At 44.9% G+C, this 23,001-nt stretch overlaps 1 protein-coding gene across 1 annotated transcript in view; it reads left to right on the forward strand.

The window, feature by feature from the left end:
• LOC148477268 (uncharacterized) overlaps window positions 1-23,001 on the forward strand; it is a 145,834-nt gene that overhangs the window by 52,204 nt on the left and 70,629 nt on the right. Inside the window, exons 5-6 of the mRNA XM_088456966.1 lie at window positions 21,453-21,635; window positions 21,804-22,166. Of these exons, the coding sequence (XP_088313092.1) occupies window positions 21,453-21,635; window positions 21,804-22,166 (546 nt within the window). The remainder of the gene's footprint in view (window positions 1-21,452; window positions 21,636-21,803; window positions 22,167-23,001) is intronic.

A 23,001-nucleotide genomic window follows, 5' to 3' on the forward strand; every position in this document is an offset into this window, starting at 1 on the left:
TTCACCTGATTTGGATGTAATTACCCTCAAATTAAATCTGAAAGTCTGCAGTTAAATCACATCTTGTTTGTTTCATTTCAAAACCATTGTGGTGGTGAGTAGAGGACAAAATATGAAAATTCTGTCAATGTCCCAATATTTATGGACCTGACTGTATGTATGTATGTATGTATGTATATATATATACAGATAGATATATAGATATATACACACACATATATATATATATATACACACACACACATCCACACAACATTGTGGTTTGGCACTAGCCCAATTAGTCCAAATATTAATGGGTGCCTTGTTAAATTCAGCATGTAAACAAAATATTTCCTAGAGAAGCACGTTGTGCCCCCTGTGTTACACTGGTCCTGAAGATAAGGTCCTAGGAGGCCTTGAAACGTCGACTTTTACAGTGTATCATGTAATCTTTTAATACACTTCGTCTTTTTTCATCATGGGAGTGCCGCTTCATTTGTTTCCATAGGGGGCACAACGTGCTTCTCTAGGAAATACTTTGTTTGTATATATATACACACAGATTCTAAATGTATATATACACCAAGGGTGGGAGCACTGCTGCAAATAACTTAATTACTGGCAATTATATCATGTGATTAAAAACTCAGACACATAAATAGGTTACACTATAATACACAAACCATAAAAAGGCCAAAGGTCCTATTTTGTATCAAAAATCAAATACAGACGCTTCTACTGGTTACCGACACTTTATTACACAGAGGGAATCTTCCTCCTTACACTTAGTGTGATATATATCTATTCCCCATACCTCTGAGCACTGGGTGATGATGTATATGTCTGACCATAAATGATACAGATAATCAGTATATACGTCTCCCATCACACAGCTGGTCAGTGCTGAGGGGTTATTGGCCCTGGTTAGACCAGGCTTTATATCGTCTTTCTGTTACATTCTGTGTATTTCCTGACTTATTGCGCTATACGGATAACACCTCGGTCATTTCTTACTGACACTATTACAGGTTACGTTATATTATTAGTAGGGTGAGTGCCCCAAAATATAGAGAGAACTTTCTGCTTCTGTTGTTGTTACCTGTATAATTATGCAGCACCAGAGTCTGCTGAAGCTGTATTACAGTAACAAAGCATCTGCTCCACCTGTAATATACCAACACTGGCGTCTGCTCTACCTGTATATACATATTGCAGCACTAGAGGTTGCTCCAGCTGAACATAACACCAGGGTCTGTTACCCCTGTATTATATATAACACTGGTGTCTGCTCTGCCTGTATGATGAAAGTATTGAGGCACCACAGTCTGCTCCCCCTGTATAATAACAATAAATACCATCACCTGCTGCTTCTTCCTGATGTTAGTGGAATGCGACCCGGAAGCTGCCGACAAAAAAGAAACGCCCCCTGTTGATAACCACGCCCCGCACTACTCACCTCCGTGTAGCTATGGCTACTGTCTGCCCCGCCCCTCTAATCGAAGTAACCGCTCCCCCTCAGTGCGGTGATTGGCAGTAGCGAGTAGCCAATCAGGCAGCCACTGGCAACTGCCGCTAGCAGCTTCATCACTAGATTAACAACAGTATTATCTAATGGTGTCCGCTTGTACGGTGACCGGCGGCCATATTCTTATAGTCTACCAGTCACAGAGCAGAGGGGGCGGGGCCACAGGGGCTTTAGCTGCCATTTTGTCATAGATATTCCTGACAGCCGGAGCTAGGTAACGTGTCCATTATAAATTATATTATTATTAGATAGGGGGAATAACACAGCTCCCAGCACACACTGATATGTGCTATTATTATTATATAGGGGAGAGGGGACCGTGCAGTGATATATGAGAGGGAATAACACAGCTCCCAGCACACACTGATATGTGGTATTATTATTATATAGGGGAGAGGGGACTGTACAGTGATATATGAGAGGGAATAACACAGCTCCCAGCACACACTGATATGTGGTATTATTATTATATAGGGGGAGAGGGGACTGTACAGTTATATATGAGGGGGAATAACATAGCTCCCAGCACACACTGATATGTGGTATTATTATTATATAGGGGAGAGGGGACTGTACAGTGATATATGAGAGGGAATAACACAGATTCCAGCACACACTGATATGTGGTATTATTATTATATAGGGGGAGAGGGGACTACAGTGATATATGAGGGGGAATAACACAGCTCCCAGCACACACTGATATGTGGTATTATTATTATATAGGGGGAGAGGGGACTGTACAGTTATATATGAGGGGGAATAACATAGCTCCCAGCACACACTGATATGTGGTATTATTATTATATAGGGGAGAGGGGACTGTACAGTGATATATGAGGGGGAATAACACAGCTCCCAGCACACACTGATATGTGGTATTATTATTATATAGGGGGAGAGGGGACTGTACAGTTATATATGAGGGGGAATAACACAGCTCCCAGCACACACTGATATGTGGTATTATTATTATATAGGGGAGAGGGGACTGTACAGTGATATATGAGGGGGAATAACACAGCTCCCAGCACACACTGATATGTGGTATTATTATTATATAGGGGAAAGGGGACCGTACAGTGATATATGAGGGGAAATATTACAGCTTTCAGCACACACTATGTGGTATTATTATTATATAGGAGGAGGGGACAGTACAGTGATATATGAGGAGGAATAACAGCTCCCAGCACACACTGATATGTGGTATTATTATTATATAGGGAGAGGGGACCATACAGTGATATATGTGGGGGAATAACACAGCTCCCAGCACACACTGATATGTAATATTATTACATAGGGGAGATGGGTCTGTACAGTGATATATGAGGGGGAATAACACAGCTCCCAGCACAACACTATGTAGTATTATTATTATATAGGGAAGAGGGGTCTGTACAGTGATATATGAGGGAGAATAACACAGCTCCAAGCACACACTATGTGGTATTATTATTATATAGGGGAGAGGGGACTACAGTGATATATGAGGGGGAATAACACAGCTCCCAGCACACACTGATATGTGGTATTATTATTATATAGGGAAGAGGGGACTGTACAGTGATATATGAGGGGGAATAACACAGCTCCCAGCACAACACTATGTGGTATTATTATTATATAGGGGGGAGGGGACTGTACAGTGATATATGAGGGGGAATAACACAGCTCCCAGCACACACTGATATGTGGTATTATTATTATATAGGGGGGAGGGGACTGTACAGTGATATATGAGGGGGAATAACACAGCTCCCAGCACAACACTATGTAGTATTATTAGTATATATGGGGGAATGGGACTGTACAGTGATATATGAGGGAGAATAACAGCTTCCAGCACTCACTGATATGTGGTATTATTAGTGTTCATTCTAGGTTCGGCAAGGGGTATGGCACTTGAGCGCTCGCCTGCAAAGGGGGCATGATTCGCCCCCTGTTCATCACTCTTGGGGACCCAGTTAGGCTGCCCCCAAGCTCTCCCTTCTCTGTGAATATTCACCAGTGGTGAGCACTGCACCGCAATTTTTCCCACCCGAGGGGCACTGCAGTCCGCAGGTGGGGTCACCACCCGGCATGTTGTTTTAGGGATTTGCCAACAGGGCGCTGCCAAAGGGGCAGGGTGCATTCTGCCCTTTGAAATCGGGAAGGTCACCCACTAAAACAGCCTAGCCAGAACGCTATATTATTAATATTTAGCGGATAAGGGACTACAGTGATATATAAGGGGGATTAAATCACCTGTTACCACAGACTGATATGTTGTAATAATATAAAGAGAAGAGGGAACTGTTTAGTGATACTTCAGCATGGAAAAATAGATCTCACCACACACTTACAGTCAGGTGCATAAATATTGGGACATTGACTGAATTTTCATATTTTGGCCTCTATTCACCATCACAATGGCTTTGAAATGAAACAAACAAGATGTGCTTTACCTGCAGACTTTCAGATTTAATTTGAGGGTAATTACATCCAAATCAGGTGAACGGTGTAGGAATTACAACGGTCTCTATATGTGCCTCCCACTTTTTAAGGGGCCAAAAGTAATGGGACAAACTAAACAATCCTAAATCTAACTTTCATTTTTTAATACTTTGTTGCAAATCCTTTGCAGGCAATTACAGCCTGAAGTCTGGAACGCATAGACCTCACCAGACGCTGGGTTTCATCCCTGGTGATAGTCTGCCAGGCCTCTACTGCAAATGTCTTCAGTTCCTGCTTGTTCTTGGGGCATTTTCCCTTCAGTTTTGTCTTCATCAAGTGAAATGCATGCTCAATCGGATTCAGGTCAGGGGATTGACTTGGCCATTGCATAACATTCCACTTTTTATCCTTAAAAAACTCTTTGGTTGCTTTTGCAGTATGCTTCTGGTCATTGTCCATCTGCACTGTGAAGCGCCGTCCAATGAGTTCTGAAGCATTTGACTTAATATGAGCATATAATATTGCCTGAAACACTTCAGAATTAATTCTGCTACTTTTGTCAGCAGTCACATTATCAATAAATACAAGGGAACCAGTTCCATTGGCAGCCATACATCCCCACGCCATGACTCTAACACCAACATGCTTCACTGATGAGGTGGTATGTTTTGGATCATGAGCAGTTCCTTTCCTTCTCCATACTCTTCTCTTTCCATCACTCTGGTACAAGTTGATCTTTGTCTCATCTGTCCATAGGATGTTGTTCCAGAACTGTAATGGCTTTTTTAGATGTTGTTTGGCAAACTTTAATCTGGTCTTCCTGTTTTTGTGGCTTACCAATGGTTTACATCTTGTGGTGAACCCTCTATATTCACTCTTGTGAAGTCTTCTCTTGATTGTTGACTTTGACACATATACACCTACCTCCTGGAGAGTGTTCTTGATATGGCCAACTGTTGTGAAGGGGTTTTTCTTCACCAGGGAAATAATTCTTCTGTCATCCACCACAGTTGTTTTCCGGGTCTTTTGGTGTTGCTGAGCTCTACGGTGCGTTCTTTCTTTTTAAGAATGTTCCAAACAGTTGATTTGGCCACACCTAATGTTTTTGCTATCTATCTGATGGGTTTGTTTTGATTTTTCAGCCTAATGATGGCTTGCTTCACTGATAGTGACAGCTCTTTGGATCTCATATTTAGAGTCGACAGCAACTGATTCCAAATGCAAATGTAACACCTAGAATCAACTCCGGACCTTTTACCTGCTTAATTGATAATGAAATAACAAGGCAATAGCTTTTGAGTTGATAGTCCCATTACTTTTGGCCCCTTAAAAAGTGGGAGGCACATATAGAAACCGTTGTAATTCCTACACCGTTCACCTGATTTGGATGTAATTACCCTCAAATTAAATCTGGAAGTCTGCAGTTAAAGCACATCTTGTTTGTTTAATTTCAAAGCCATTGTGGTGGTGAATAGAGGCCCAAATATTAAAATTCTGTCAATGTCCCAATATTTATGCACCTGACTGTATATGTGGTAGTATTATTATATAAGGGAGAATGGACTTGACGGAAGTTTTTTTTAACTCAAGCGCGAAAAATGCAACCTTGCAGTGTCAAACAGAAGAAGGTAATGGCATCTTACTGTACAGAGGGAGTGGCCTGTGGTGTCCTACACTATATAGGTGGAGCTGCCGGTGGTCTCGTCCTATACAGGGGGAGCAGCCTGTGGTGTCCTACACAGTGGTAGCAGCCTGCATTGTCCTACTGCACAATGGGATTGGCATGTGTTGTCCAACACTATACAGGGGGAGTGGCCTGTGATGTCCTACTATACAGGAATAGCAGCCTGTTGTGTCCTACTATACAGGGACAGCAGCCTGTGGTGTCTTATTATACAGGGGAGCAGTCGGTAGTGTCCTACTATACAGGGGGAGCATCCAGTGGTATCCTACTATACAGGGGAAGCGGCCTGTTGCCCTCTACTATACAGGCGGAGCATCCTGTGTTGTCCTACCATACAGGGGGACCAACCTGTGGTGCCTTCCTATACAGCGGTATCAGCTTGTTGCACTCTTCTATACAGGGGAAGTGGCCTGTGTTTCCCTACTATACTGGTCAAGTGGCCTGCGGTGTCCTTCTTTACATGTGGAGCGTACTGCGGTGTCCTATTATTTAGTTAGAGCAGCCTGCAGTGTGTCCTACTATACAGGAGGAGCAGCCTTCGGTGTCTTATACAGGGAGAGCGCCTGTGGTGTTCTTATATACCAGGGGAGTGACCTGTAGTGTCCTACTATACAGGGGGAGTGGCCTGTGGTGTCCTACTATACTGAACAAGTGGCCTGTGGTGTCCTACTATACAGTGGGAACAGACTGCGGTGTCCTACTGTACAGGGAGAGCAGCCTGTGGTGCCTATTATGGCCTGTTTCTCTTTACTATTCAGGGGGAACATCCTATGTTCTTCTATACAGGGGGAGTGGCCTGAGTTGCCTTATACAGGGGGCGCAGCCCGTGGTGTCCTATTATACAAGGGAGTGGCCTGTACAGCTGTTACACCCACTGTTGTGTGCTCTGTATTCCTCCGTTAGTTCCCCTCTCCCCATATCTGCACCCCTTCTGCTCTCCTGTGTACTCTCCCCTCACACCCCTGTTATCTGTATGACCTCAGTATAGTCACAGACTCTCTCCCCATATCTGCACCCCTTCTGCTCTCCTGTGTACTCTCCCCTCACACCCCTGTTACCTGTATGACCTCAGTATAGTCACAGATTCTCTCCCCATATCTGCACCCCTTCTGCTCTCCTGTGTACTCTCCCCTCACACCCCTGTTACCTGTATGACCTCAGTATAGTCACAGATTCTCTCTTTCTGGAATAAATGTAAAACAAAAGTAAAAATTCCCAACATCCCTAATTCATGCGTTTGTAAAAGATACACGTGGAGCAAATTGTACCAAATATGTGTCTGGGAGGAATAAGACCCCCGGCCAGGAGAGGAGCATTGGTGTAACCTTATGCAGTACAGCGTTGTGTGATGGCCTCTGAGGAGCTTTATGGGGCTGGGTCACAGGAACCTCTGACAGACACTGACCAGGGCTCTATGGCTGGGGGGGAAAGGGAAGACTTACTGATCACCCAGTGTAACATGTCTGACTGTGTTACATGTGTTCTCTGTGATATTTATTATATTTATTTTATATATTCCTAGACAGTCCTGTTGTGAGCAACCAGAGTCTTTATTACTATTTATTACACATTCTATATTATCTCTGATTCACTGAGGATGGACAAGGACGAGAGTCACAGAACTGAGAGGATCTTACATCTCACCCTGGAGATAATCTACCTGCTTACTGGGGAGGTGAGGTGATCTGGGAGTGTCACAGTGACATCACTTATATCTATAGTAATAATACAGGGACTTGACTGGGGAGGTGAGAGGGTCTGGGAGTGTCACAGTGACATCACTTATATCTATAGTAATAATACAGGGACTTGACTGGGGAGGTGAGAGGGTCTGGGAGTGTCACAGTGACATCACTTATATCTATAGTAATAATACAGGGACATGACTGGGGAGGTGAGAGGATCTGGGGGTGTCACAGTGACATCACTTATATCTATAGTAATAATACAGGGACATGCCTGGGGAGGTGAGGGGATCTGGGGTTGTCACGGTGACATCACTTATATCTATAGTAATAATACAGGGACATGACTGGGGAGGTGAGGGGATCTGGGAGTGTCACAGTGACATCACTTATATCTATAGTAATAATACAGGGACATGACTGGGGAGGTGAGGGGATCTGGGAGTGTCACAGTGACATCACTTATATCTATATTATTAAGCAAGCAGCAGGGAGCTGGTCTCAGATATTAGTATTAGTCCCACAGTCCTCACTGTTGTTTTCTTTCTGTCACTGACACAAAGATGTTGGAGCTGTAGGAGATACTATATACTCTACATTTTCTTGCATATAGGAGATTGCTATAATACTTGCTTTAGTGAAATAGTCTTCTTGTATATTATGCAAAGTGATCATCTAAATAAACAGCCCCATTTAGGTGGAGTTTAATTGACCTCCTCATTGATGTCTCCCCCAATACACAGGATTACACAGTAGTGAAGAAGACATCCGGTGAGCATGAGACTCCCAGCAGCCATCCCCGTGTGTCAGGAGGACTGAGCAGGACCCAGAGCCCCATCACGGTGCCTCCACCTCACTCACTGATACATGAGAGACACAATGACCAGAAGATGCTGGAACTCATCAACAATAACATTCACCTGCTGACTGGAGAGGTGACTGCTGGGAATGGGACATTATACAGTAACACCAGGGGATGTGTCTGGGTGATGACTGGAGAGGTGACTGCTGGGAATGGGACATTATACAGTAACACCAGGGGATGTGTCTGGGTGATGACTGGAGAGGTGACTGCTGGGAATGGGACATTATACAGTAACACCGGGGGATGTGTCTGGGTGATGACTGGAGAGGTGCCTGCTGGGAATGGGACATTATACAGTAACACCGGGGGATGTGTCTGGGTGATGACTGGAGAGGTGACTGCTGAGAATGGGACATTATACAGTAACACCGGGGAATGTGTCTGGGTGATGACTGGAGAGGTGACTGCTGGGAATGGGACATTATACAGTAACACCGGGGGATGTGTCTGGGTGATGACTGGAGAGGTGACTGCTGAGAATGGGACATTATACAGTAACACCGGGGGATGTGTCTATGTGATGACTGGAGAGGTGACTGCTGGGAATGGGACATTATACAGTAACACCGGGGGATGTGTCTGGGTGATGACTGGAGAGGTGACTGCTGAGAATGGGACATTTACCAGTAACACCGGGGGATGTCTGGGTGATGACCGGAGAGGTGACTGCTGGGAATGGGACATTATACAGTAACACCAGGGGATGTGTCTGGGTGATGACCGGAGAGATGACTGCTGAGAATGGGACATTATACAGTAACACCAGGGGATGTGTCTGGGTGATGACCGGAGAGGTGGCTGCTGGGAATGGGACATTATACAGTAACACCAGGGGATGTGTCTGGGTGATGACCGGAGAGGTGACTGCTGGGATTGGGACATTGTACAGTAACACCAGGGGATGTGTCTGGGTGATGACCGGAGAGGTGACTGCTGGGAATGGGACATTGTACAGTAACACCAGGGGATGTGTCTGGGTGATGACCGGAGAGGTGACTGCTGGGAATGGGACATTGTACAGTAACACCAGGGGATGTGTCTGGGTGGTGACCGGAGAGGTGACTGCTGAGAATGGGACATTGTACAGTAACACCAGGGGATGTGTCTGGGTGATGACCGGAGAGGTGACTGCTGGGAATGGGACATTGTACAGTAACACCATGGGATGTGTCTGGGTGATGACCGGAGAGGTGACTGCTGGGAATGGGACATTGTACAGTAACACCAGTGGGTGTGTCTGGGTGATGCCTGGAGAGGTGACTGCTGGGAATGGGCCATTATACAGTAACACCAGGGGATGTGTCTGGGTGATGACTGTATCGTTGTGTGTGTCAGGTTCCTATAAGGTGTCTGGATGTCACTGTCTATGTCTCCATGCAGGAGGTGGAGTATATAGAGGAACACAGGGGTCTGTACAAGGACGTGATGATAGAGAATCACCGGCCCCTCACATCACTGGGTAAGAGGAGACTGTCATTTATTGTACAGGGGAGAGCAGGTGTGAGGGCCCCTATATACACACATCACCTGATAATCACATATATACAATGTACTCAAGGCCTGATTCAGCTTTGGGAATAGAGTGAGAATTAGCACGTAACTGATCATCTTGGTGAAACCATGCTGCACTGCAGGTGCGGCAGATGTATAATGAGCAGAGAGATTTAGAGTTGGGAGGGATGTGTCCAAACTGACATCTAAATTGCAGTGTAAAAATAAAGCTGTGCAGTATGTGTGGGCTACTTGCAAAAGCAGCCAGTATTTACCCTACATGCAAAATAATGTATGTATTTGCACCCCTTGCATTGCAACATGGTTTGTCCTGGTTCACAGTTACATGCTCTTTCTCACTCTGAATCAGGCCCTCAGTCACTGTGTGTTTCCTATAGATGGACCCGGTAACAGAAATACCCCAGAGAGATGTCCCCATCCGCTTTATTCACAGGACTGTACAGAGGAGAATCACAGGATCCCACAGGAGTATCAGGTAGGTGGGATTTAGGGTCTCACCAATATTCCAAAGTGTCTTTATATGATCTGTAGGAAGCTGTGTGTGTCTTATTAACCAGAATTCTTCTAATTAATGTAATTTTAATGAAATCTGACATTTCTAAACTGTTATTTTATTGTTTTGTGGGTTACTTAGGGTGAAAGTCTGGCTAATATAAAGGCAGAAGATATAGAGGGAGAAGAAGAGATGTATGTGACTGATATGAAGGCAGAAGATATAGAGGGAGAAGAAGAGACGTATGTGACTGATATGAAGGCAGAAGATACAGAGGGAGAAGAAGAGACGTATGTGACTGATATGAAGGCAGAAGATACAGAGGGAGAAGAAGAGACGTATGTGACTGATATGAAGGCAGAAGATATAGAGGGAGAAGAAGAGACGTATGTGACTGATATGAAGGCAGAAGATACAGAGGGAGAAGAAGAGATGTATGTGACTGATATGAAGGCAGAAGATATAGAGGGAGAAGAAGAGACGTATGTGACTGATATGAAGGCAGAAGATATAGAGGGAGAAGAAGAGATGTATGTGACTGATATGAAGGCAGAAGATATAGAGGGAAAAGAGACGTATGTGATGGGTGATCAGCAGTGTAAGGAGGAGGAAATCCCTACAGATATCAGCACAGGTGAGTAATAAACACTTACTCAGAAAAGAGTCATATATGATTCTTGCTCAATCACTACAACAGTACAAACTAATGAGGGAAATGTATCTGTCCAGTGGCGGAGTCAGGAGCCATCCTTCCCTATTATACTCCTGCTCTCCCCCTCACATCATGTCACTGTGTGTTACCAGCCCAGAGATCTGACCAGTCTCCTCCCCACACTCTCTGGTGTATCTCATACATCAGGAGCCATCATCCCCTATTATACTCCTGCTCTCCCCCTCACATCATGTCACTGTGTGTTACCAGCCCAGAGATCTGACCAGTCTCCTCCCCACACTCTCTGGTGTATCTCACACATCAGGAGCCATCAGCCCCTATTATACTCCTGCTCTCCCCCTCACATCATGTCACTGTGTGTTACCAGCCCAGAGATCTGACCAAACTCCTCTACACACTCTCTGGTGTATCTCATACATCAGGAGCCATCAGCCCCTATTATACTCCTGCTCTCCCCTCACATCATGTCACTGTGTGTTACAGCCCAGAGATCTGAGCAGTCTTCTCCCCACACTCTCTGGTGTATCTCATACATCAGGAGCTATCAGCCCCTATTATACTCCTGCTCTCCCCCTCACATCATGTCACTGTGTGTTACCAGCCCAGAGATCTGACCAGTCTCCTCCCCACACTCTCTATACAATGTGCTGGTTTAAGGTACCTGGGTATTGAAACTTAGCTTATTATGTACCCCTATGTAATATTACAATTCATGGATCGCACAGACAGGACATCAGGGAACTATATCTTTATTGTGTGTTATGGTAGTAATACCATACAGTACATCACACTAAGTGGTACCTAAAGCAGTCGCCATGTTCTTTTCCAGTCCCTTAGATCAGATTTTAAACACACAGTGTACCTGGGAGGGGGCAGCGGCCCACATCCCAAGTACTGACGGATGTCAGGCACTGCAATCACCTGTATGCCCATCCAGAGACACAACTCTCAGATGCAATGTTCTGCAGAAGTGTGAGGGAATCCCTAGTCCAGCAGCCTATCACCACCAAGTCCGGGACTTCTTCCCAGTGTACCATCTTATAATACTGTCCTGCTGGCAGGAGACAAAGCTCCATTCTCCAGTATCTCCTTGTAGAAGCCTAAACTCCACACCCCAGAGGACGTTACACAGCACTGAGCCCCAACCCCCTCCTGTCCTGTCCTTGTAATACAGCTCAGTGCCCACAATGTAGGTGTACACCCCTGTGCAGGTAACTCATTAGTGTGTCCCCTGGTATTGGGTATCCCTGCAGGGGGGCATGGTGTGATGTACACTCCCCCTGATTACTAGTTACCCCCTGTGGTGTGAGCGCCTTAGTGTCTGAGAGTTACCGGGATAGGACAATGGGACCCAGAGGATTGGTAATGAGGAGGGGGATCTGTAATAATGAGGGGTCCCTCCTCTAGTTATCTCTTCGTAGTCATGTGTGACATCCGCACCCTCCAGCTGTTCTGTGCTCTGCCTCAGAGACAGACAGAGGACACGGCCACAGATAGACTTCCTCTAATACCTTTCATATGTCACCTGGTAATGTTACATATACACAACATGACACCCTAACTGCATACATTACTGCTATACACCCCTTATGTGCTGTCTATACCCCTCACCTACAGTATATGCTGCACATTACTACTATACACCCCCTTATGTGCTGTCTATACCCCTCACCTACAGTATATGCTGCACATTACTACTATACACCCCCTTATGTGCTGTCTATACCCCTCACCCACAGTATATGCTGCACATTACTACTATACACCCCCTTATGTGCTGTCTATACCCCTCACCCACAGTATATGCTGCACATTACTACTATACACCCCTTATGTGCTGTCTATACCCCTCACCCACAGTATATGCTGCACATTACTACTATACACCCCCTTATGTGCTGTCTATACCCCTCACCCACAGTATATGCTGCACATTACTACTATACACCCCCTTATGTGCTGTCTATACCCCTCACCCACAGTATATGCTGCACATTACTACTATACACCCCCTTATGTGCTGTCTATACCCCTCACCCACAGTATATGCTGCACAGTACTACTATACACGCCCTTATGTGCTGTCTATACCCCTCACCCACAGTATATGCTGCACAGTACTACTATACACCCCTTATGTGCTGTCTATACCCCTCACCTACAGTGTATGCTGCACAGTACTACTATACACCCCTTATGTGCTGTCTATACCCCTCACCCACAGTGTATGCTGCACAGTACTACTATACACCCCCTTATGTGCTGTCTATACCCCTCACCTACAGTATATGCTGCACATTACTACTATACACCCCTTATGTGCTGTCTATACCCCTCACCTACAGTATATGCTGCACATTACTACTATACACCCCCTTATGTGCTGTCTATACCCCTCACCCACAGTATATGCTGCACATTACTACTATACACCCCCTTATGTGCTGTCTATACCCCTCACCCACAGTATATGCTGCACATTACTACTATACACCCCCTTATGTGCTGTCTATACCCCTCACCCACAGTATATGCTGCACATTACTACTATACACCCCCTTATGTGCTGTCTATACCCCTCACCCACAGTATATGCTACACATTACTACTATACACCCTCTTATGTGCTGTCTATACCCCTCACCCACAGTATATGCTGCACAGTACTACTATACACCCCCTAATGTGCTGTCTATACCCCTCACCCACAGTATATGCTGCACATTACTACTATACACCCCCTTATGTGCTGTCTATACCCCTCACCCACAGTATATGCTGCACAGTACTACTATACACCCCCTAATGTGCTGTCTATACCCCTCACCCACAGTATATGCTGCACATTACTACTATACACCCCTTATGTGCTGTCTATACCCCTCACCCACAGTATATGCTGCACATTACTACTGTACACCCCCTTATGTGCTGTCTATACCCCTCACCCACAGTATATGCTGCACATTACTACTGTACACCCCCTTATGTGCTGTCTATACCCCTCACCCACAGTATATGCTGCACATTACTACTGTACACCCCCTTATGTGCTGTCTATACCCCTCACCCACAGTATATGCTGCACATTACTACTGTACACCCCCTTATGTGCTGTCTATACCCCTCACCCACAGTATATGCTGCACATTACTACTGTACACCCCCTTATGTGCTGTCTATACCCCTCACCCACAGTATATGCTGCACATTACTACTGTACACCCCCTTATGTGCTGTCTATACCCCTCACCCACAATATATGCTGCACATTACTACTGTACACCCCCTTATGTGCTGTCTATACCCCTCACCCACAGTATATGCTGCACATTACTATTATACACCCCCTTATGTGCTGTCTATACCCCTCACCTACCTACAGTGTATGCTGCACATTACTACTATACACCCCTTATGTGCTGTCTATACCCCTCACCTACAGTATATGCTGCACATTACTACTATACACCCCCTTATGTGCTGTCTATACCCCTCACCCACAGTATATGCTGCACATTACTACTATACACCCCCTTATGTGCTGTCTATACCCCTCACCCACAGTATATGCTGCACATTACTACTATACACCCCCTTATGTGCTGTCTATACCCCTCACCCACAGTATATGCTGCACATTACTACTATACACCCCCTTATGTGCTGTCTATACCCCTCACCCACAGTATATGCTACACATTACTACTATACACCCTCTTATGTGCTGTCTATACCCCTCACCCACAGTATATGCTGCACAGTACTACTATACACCCCCTAATGTGCTGTCTATACCCCTCACCCACAGTATATGCTGCACATTACTACTATACACCCCCTTATGTGCTGTCTATACCCCTCACCCACAGTATATGCTGCACAGTACTACTATACACCCCCTAATGTGCTGTCTATACCCCTCACCCACAGTATATGCTGCACATTACTACTATACACCCCTTATGTGCTGTCTATACCCCTCACCCACAGTATATGCTGCACATTACTACTGTACACCCCCTTATGTGCTGTCTATACCCCTCACCCACAGTATATGCTGCACATTACTACTGTACACCCCCTTATGTGCTGTCTATACCCCTCACCCACAGTATATGCTGCACATTACTACTGTACACCCCCTTATGTGCTGTCTATACCCCTCACCCACAGTATATGCTGCACATTACTACTGTACACCCCCTTATGTGCTGTCTATACCCCTCACCCACAGTATATGCTGCACATTACTACTGTACACCCCCTTATGTGCTGTCTATACCCCTCACCCACAGTATATGCTGCACATTACTACTGTACACCCCCTTATGTGCTGTCTATACCCCTCACCCACAATATATGCTGCACATTACTACTGTACACCCCCTTATGTGCTGTCTATACCCCTCACCCACAGTATATGCTGCACATTACTATTATACACCCCCTTATGTGCTGTCTATACCCCTCACCTACCTACAGTGTATGCTGCACATTACTACTATACACCCCTTATGTGCTGTCTATACCCCTCACCCACAGTATATGCTGCACATTACTACTGTACACCCCCTTATGTGCTGTCTATACCCCTCACCCACAGTATATGCTGCACATTACTACTATATACCCCCTTATGTGCTGCCTATACCCCTCACCCACAGTATATGCTGCACATTACTACTATACACCCCTTATGTGCTGTCTATACCCCTCACCCACAGTATATGCTGCACATTACTACTATACACCCCCTTATGTGCTGTCTATACCCCTCACCCACAGTATATGCTGCACATTACTACTATACACCCCTTATGTGCTGTCTATACCCCTCACCTACAGTATATGCTGCACAGTACTACTATACACCCCTTATGTGCTGTCTATACCCCTCACCTACAGTATATGCTGCACATTACTACTATACACCCCCTTATGTGCTGTCTATACCTCTCACCCACAGTATATGCTGCACATTACTACTATACACCCCTTATGTGCTGTCTATACCCCTCACCTACAGTATATGCTGCACATTACTACTATACACCCCCTTATGTGCTGTCTATACCCCTCACCCACAGTATCTGCTGCACATTACTACTATACACCCCTTATGTGCTGCCTATACCCCTCACCCACAGTATATGCTGCACATTACTACTATACACCCCTTATGTGCTGTCTATACCCCTCACCCACAGTATATGCTGCACATTACTACTATATACCCCCTTATGTGCTGTCTATACCCCTCACCTACAGTATATGCTGCACATTACTACTATACATCCCCTTATGTGCTGTCTATACCCCTCACCTACAGTATATGCTGCACATTACTACTATACATCCCCTTATGTGCTGTCTATACCCCTCACCTACAGTATATGCTGCACATTACTACTATATACCCCCTTATGTGCTGCCTATACCCCTCACACACAGTGTATGCTGCACATTACTACTATACACCCCTTATGTGCTGCCTATACCCCTCACCCACAGTATATGCTGCACATTACTACTATACACCCCTTATGTGCTGTCTATACCCCTCACCCACAGTATATGCTGCACATTACTACTATATACCCCCTTATGTGCTGTCTATACCCCTCACCTACAGTATATGCTGCACATTACTACTATACATCCCCTTATGTGCTGTCTATACCCCTCACCCACAGTATATGCTGCACATTACTACTATACACCCCCTTTTGTGCTGTCTATACCCCTCACCCACAGTATATGCTGTACATTACTACTATACACCCCCTTATGTGCTGTCTATACCCCTCACCCACAGTATATGCTGCACATTACTACTATACACCCCCTTATGTGCTGTCTATACCCCTCACCCACAGTATATGCTGCACATTACTACTATACACCCCCTTATGTGCTGTCTATACCCCTCACGCACAGTATATGCTGCACATTAATAATATACATCCCCTTATGTGCTGTCTATACCCCTCACCTACAGTATATTCTGCACATTACTACTATACACCCCCTTATGTGCTGTCTATACCCCTCACCCACAGTATATGCTGCACATTACTACTATACACCCCCTTATGTGCTGTCTATACCCATCACCCACAGTATATGCTGCACATTACTACTATACACCCCTTATGTGCTGTCTATACCCCTCACCCACAGTATATGCTGCACATTACTACTATACACCCCTTATGTGCTGTCTATACCCCTCACCCACAGTGTATGCTGCACAGTACTACTATACACCCCCTTATGTGCTGCCTATACCCCTCACCCACAGTATATGCTGCACATTACTACTATACACCCCCTTATGTGCTGTCTATACCCCTCACCCACAGTATATGCTGCACATTACTACTATACACCCCCTTATGTGCTGTCTATACCCCTCACCTACAGTATATGCTGCACATTACTACTATACACCCCTTATGTGCTGTCTATACCCCTCACCCACAGTATATGCTGCACATTACTACTATACACCCCCTTATGTGCTGTCTATACCCCTCACCTACAGTATATGCTGCACATTACTACTATACACCCCCCTATGTGCTGTCTATACCCCTCACCCACAGTATATGCTGCACATTACTACTATACACCCCCTTATGTCCTGTCTATACCCCTCACTCACAGTATATGCTGCACATTACTACTATACACCCCTTATGTGCTGTCTATACCCCTCACCTACAGTATATGCTGCACATTACTACTATACACCCCTTATGTGCTGTCTATACCCCTCACCTACAGTATATGCTGCACATTACTACTATACACCCCTTATGTGCTGTCTATACCCCTCACCCACAGTATATGCTGCACATTACTACTATACATCCCCTTATGTGCTGTCTATACCCCTCACCCACAGTATATGCTGCACATTACTACTATACACCCCTTATGTGCTGTCTATACCCCTCACCCACAGTATATGCTGCACATTACTACTATACACCCCCTTATGTGCTGCCTATACCCCTCACCCACAGTATATGCTGCACATTACTACTATACACCCCCTTATGTGCTGTCTATACCCCTCACCCACAGTATATGCTGCACATTACTACTATACACCCCTTATGTGCTGTCTATACCCCTCACCCACAGTATATGCTGCACATTACTACTATACACCCCCTTATGTGCTGTCTGTACCCCTCACCTACAGTATATGCTGCACATTACTACTATACACCCCCTTATGTCCTGTCTATACCCCTCACTCACAGTATATGCTGCACATTACTACTATACACCCCTTATGTGCTGTCTATACCCCTCACCCACAGTATATGCTGCACATTACTACTGTACACCCCCTTATGTGCTGTCTATACCCCTCACCCACAGTATCTGCTGCACATTACTACTATACACCCCCTTATGTGCTGTCTATACCCCTCACCCACAGTATATGCTGCACATTACTACTATACACCCCTTATGTGCTGTCTATACCCCTCACCTACAGTATATGCTGCACAGTACTACTATACACCCCCTTATGTCCTGTCTATACCCCTCACTCACAGTATATGCTGCACATTACTACTATACACCCCCTTATGTGCTGTCTATACCCCTCACCTACAGTATATGCTGCACATTACTACTATACACCCCTTATGTGCTGTCTATACCCCTCACCCACAGTATATGCTGCACATTACTACTATACACCCCTTATGTGCTGTCTATACCCCTCACCCACAGTATATGCTGCACATTACTACTATACACCCCTTATGTGCTGTCTATACCCCTCACCCACAGTGTATGCTGCACATTACTACTATACACCCCTTATGTGCTGTCTATACCCCTCACCTACAGTATATGCTGCACATTATTACTATACACCCCTTATGTGCTGTCTATACCCCTCACCCACAGTATATGCTGCACATTACTACTGTACACCCCCTTATGTGCTGTCTATACCCCTCACCCACAGTATATGCTGCACATTATTACTATACACCCCTTATGTGCTGTCTATACCCCTCACCCACAGTATCTGCTGCACATTACTACTATACACCCCTTATGTGCTGTCTATACCCCTCACCCACAGTATATGCTGCACATTACTACTATACACCCCTTATGTGCTGTCTATACCCCTCACCCACAGTCTATGCTGCACATTACTACTATACACCCCTTATGTGCTGTCTATACCCCTCACCTACAGTATATGCTGCACATTACTACTATACATCCCCTTATGTGCTGTCTATACCCCTCACCTACAGTATATGCTGCACATTACTACTATACATCCCCTTATGTGCTGTCTATACCCCTCACCTACAGTATATGCTGCACATTACTACTATACACCCCCTTATGTGCTGTCTATACCCCTCACACACAGTGTATGCTGCACATTACTACTATACACCCCCTTTTGTGCTGTCTATACCCCTCACCCACAGTATATGCTGTACATTACTACTATACACCCCCTTATGTGCTGTCTATACCCCTCACCCACAGTATATGCTGTACAACACTACTGCTATACACCCCTTATGTGCTGTCTATACCCCTCACCCACAGTATATGCTGCACAGTACTACTATACACCCCTTATGTGCTGTCTATACCCCTCACCCACAGTATATGCTGCACATTACTACTATACACCCCTTATGTGCTGTCTATACCCATCACACACAGTATATGCTGCACATTACTACTATACACCCCTTATGTGCTGTCTATACCCCTCACCCACAGTATATGCTGCACATTACTACTATACACCCCCTTATGTGCTGTCTGTACCCCTCACGCACAGTATATGCTGCACATTAATAATATACTTCCCCTTATGTGCTGTATATACCCCTCACCTACAGTATATTCTGCACATTACTACTATACACCCCTTATGTGCTGTCTATACCCCTCACCCACAGTATATGCTGCACATTACTACTATACACCCCCTTATGTGCTGTCTATACCCCTCACCCACAGTATATGCTGCACATTACTACTATACACCCCTTATGTGCTGTCTATACCCCTCACCCACAGTATATGCTGCACATTACTACTATACACCCCTTATGTGCTGTCTATACCCCTCACCTACAGTATATGCTGCACATTACTACTATACACCCCCTTATGTGCTGTCTGTACCACTCACCCACAGTATATGCTGCACATTACTACTATACACCCCCTTATGTGCTGTCTATACCCCTCACCCACAGTATATGCTGCACATTACTACTATACACCCCCTTATGTGCTGTCTATACCCCTCACCCACAGTATATGCTGCACATTATTACTATACACCCCCTTATGTGCTGTCTATACCCCTCACCCACAGTATATGCTGCACATTACTACTATACACCCCCTTATGTGCTGTCTATACCCCTCACCCACAGTATGTGCTGCACATTACTACTATATACCCCCTTATGTGCTGTCTATACCCCTCACCCACAGTATATGCTGCACATTACTACTATACACCCCCTTATGTGCTGTCTATACCCCTCACCCACAGTGTATGCTGCACATTACTACTATACACCCCCTTATGTGCTGTCTATACCCCTCACCCACAGTGTATGCTGCACATTACTACTATACACCCCCTTATGTGCTGTCTATACCCCTCACCCACAGTATATGCTGCACATTACTACTATACACCCCCTTATGTGCTGTCTATACCCCTCACCCACAGTATATGCTGCACATTACTACTATACACCCCCTTATGTGCTGTCTATACCCCTCACCCACAGTATATGCTGCACAGTACTACTATACACCCCTTTTGTGCTGTCTATACCCCTCACCCACAGTATCTGCTGCACATTATTACTATACACCCCTTATGTGCTGTCTATACCCCTCACCTACAGTATATACTGCACATTACTACTATACACCCCCTTATGTGCTGTCTATACCTTTCGCCTACAGTATATTGCTGCACAAACCTACAGTCCATGAAATACCCAATGCCAACTGATGAGGGCTGTCAGAGCTGGGTGATGTGGCTCTCATATTTTAAGACCAGGGTCATCTTTGTTATTTTGTAAATGTATCAATTACTTGTAATCTGGCAAAAAGAAACAAAACCACTAAACATTGAGAACTTAGTAATAGTAGGAATTTTATACATACATTTTATTTCCTACAGATGGACGCACAATCAAGACCCAGACCTCGGAAGGAGATCTCAGTTTGAGTCTAAATTTTAAAATAGAAGATAACATCAGACAGTTTTCTCCAGGAGACATCTCCTTTACTCTAAATTTGCACCCAGTACGTCACAGTGCAAATATATCATCTGGTTTCTCTAATCATAATGAATGTTCCCCTGATACCTCTAATATTGCTACACGCAGTACAGCTCACAGAGGTGATAAAAGCTTTCTCTGTTCTGACTGTGGGAAATGTTTCACAGAGAAATCAGCTCTTGTTATACATCAGAGACGTCACACAGGGGAGAAACCATTTACATGTACTGAGTGTGGGAAATATTTTACAGAGAAATCACATCTTGCTACACAAGAGACGCTTCACACAGGGGAGAAACCATTTCCATGTTCTGAGTGCAGGAAATGTTTCAGAGACAAAACACATCCTGTTATACATCAGAGAAGTCACACAGGGGAGAAACCATTTACATGCTCTGAGTGTGGGAAATGTTTCACAGAGAAATCAGATCTTGTTAGACATCAGAGATATCACACAGGTGAGAAACCATTTACATGTACTGAGTGTGGGAAATATTTTACAGAGAAATCACATCTTGCTACACAAGAGACGCTTCACACAGGGGAGAAGCCATTTTCATGTTCTGAGTGTGGGAAATTTTTCACAGAGAAAGCACATCTTGTTATACATCAGAGACGTCACACAGGGGAGAAACCATTTACATGCTCTGAGTGTGGGAAATGTTTCACAGAGAAATCAGATCTTGTTAGACATCAGAGAAGTCACACAGGTGAGAGGCCATTTTCATGTCCTGAATGTGGGAAATGTTTTACACTGAAATCAAATCTTGTTAAACATCAGAGAAGTCACACAGGTGAGAAACCATTTCCATGCTCTGAGTGTGGGAAATGTTTTACAGACCAATCAGATCTTGTTAGACATCAGAGAAGTCACACAGGTGAGAAACCATTTCCATGCTCTGAGTGTGGGAAATGTTTTACACAGAAATCAAATCTTGTTACACATCAAATAATACATAAAAAACATGAACTGATAGACCTAAAACAATCCTTTAAATAATTCCAACACTTCAAATATTTTGGTAAATCTTTTGCATTTTGAGTGCCAGCAATAGTAGAATGGACAATACACAGCGCCATCAGTAGACTAAACATTGGTACATTTTCCAACAATCTAACTTTAAAAAGGGAATTATGTATTACACAGTCATGGAGACCAGAGTGGAACAGACATCTGATGTTATACGTATGTGATGTAATGAGTTGCTGTAATTTTCATTACCTGTGTGTGATGGGGATCAGTGAAGCATAGATTATAGTAGCACACTGCCTGTTATATACTCACACACACAGTGCTATGTATGTCCTTTCATCACTCTGTATTTCATTCCACTGACCAACTGGCTCAGATGTAGGCCTGTGTCTTATCAGCCAGACTATATCTTACCAATCAGTCTTAGGGGGCAGCTAACTGAGAGGGACAACTAACTGTGGTAATACACAGAGTGTGCAATAACTAAGTGGGTTTTCTAAACAGTTTAAACAGACACATGGCTCACACAGACTCTCCCTCCCCTGCAGCACTGTCACACAATCAGACGCTCCCTCCCCTGCAGCACTGTCACACAATCAGACACTCCCTCCCCTGCAGCGCTGTCACACAATCAGACACTCCCTCCCCTGCAGCACTGTCACACAATCAGACGCTCCCTCCTCTGCAGCACTGTCACACAATCAGACGCTCCCTCCCCTGCAGCACTGTCACACAGTCACTCCCTCCCCTGCAGCACTGTCACACAGACACTCCCTCCCCTGCAGCACTGTCACACAATCAGACGCTCCTTCCCCTGCAGCACTGTCACACAATCAGATGTTCCCTCCCCT

This window comes from Taudactylus pleione, unplaced genomic scaffold, assembly GCF_031769625.1.
Source record: "Taudactylus pleione unplaced genomic scaffold, aTauple2 ptg000730l, whole genome shotgun sequence".
NCBI classification, from domain to species: Eukaryota; Metazoa; Chordata; class Amphibia; order Anura; family Myobatrachidae; genus Taudactylus; species Taudactylus pleione.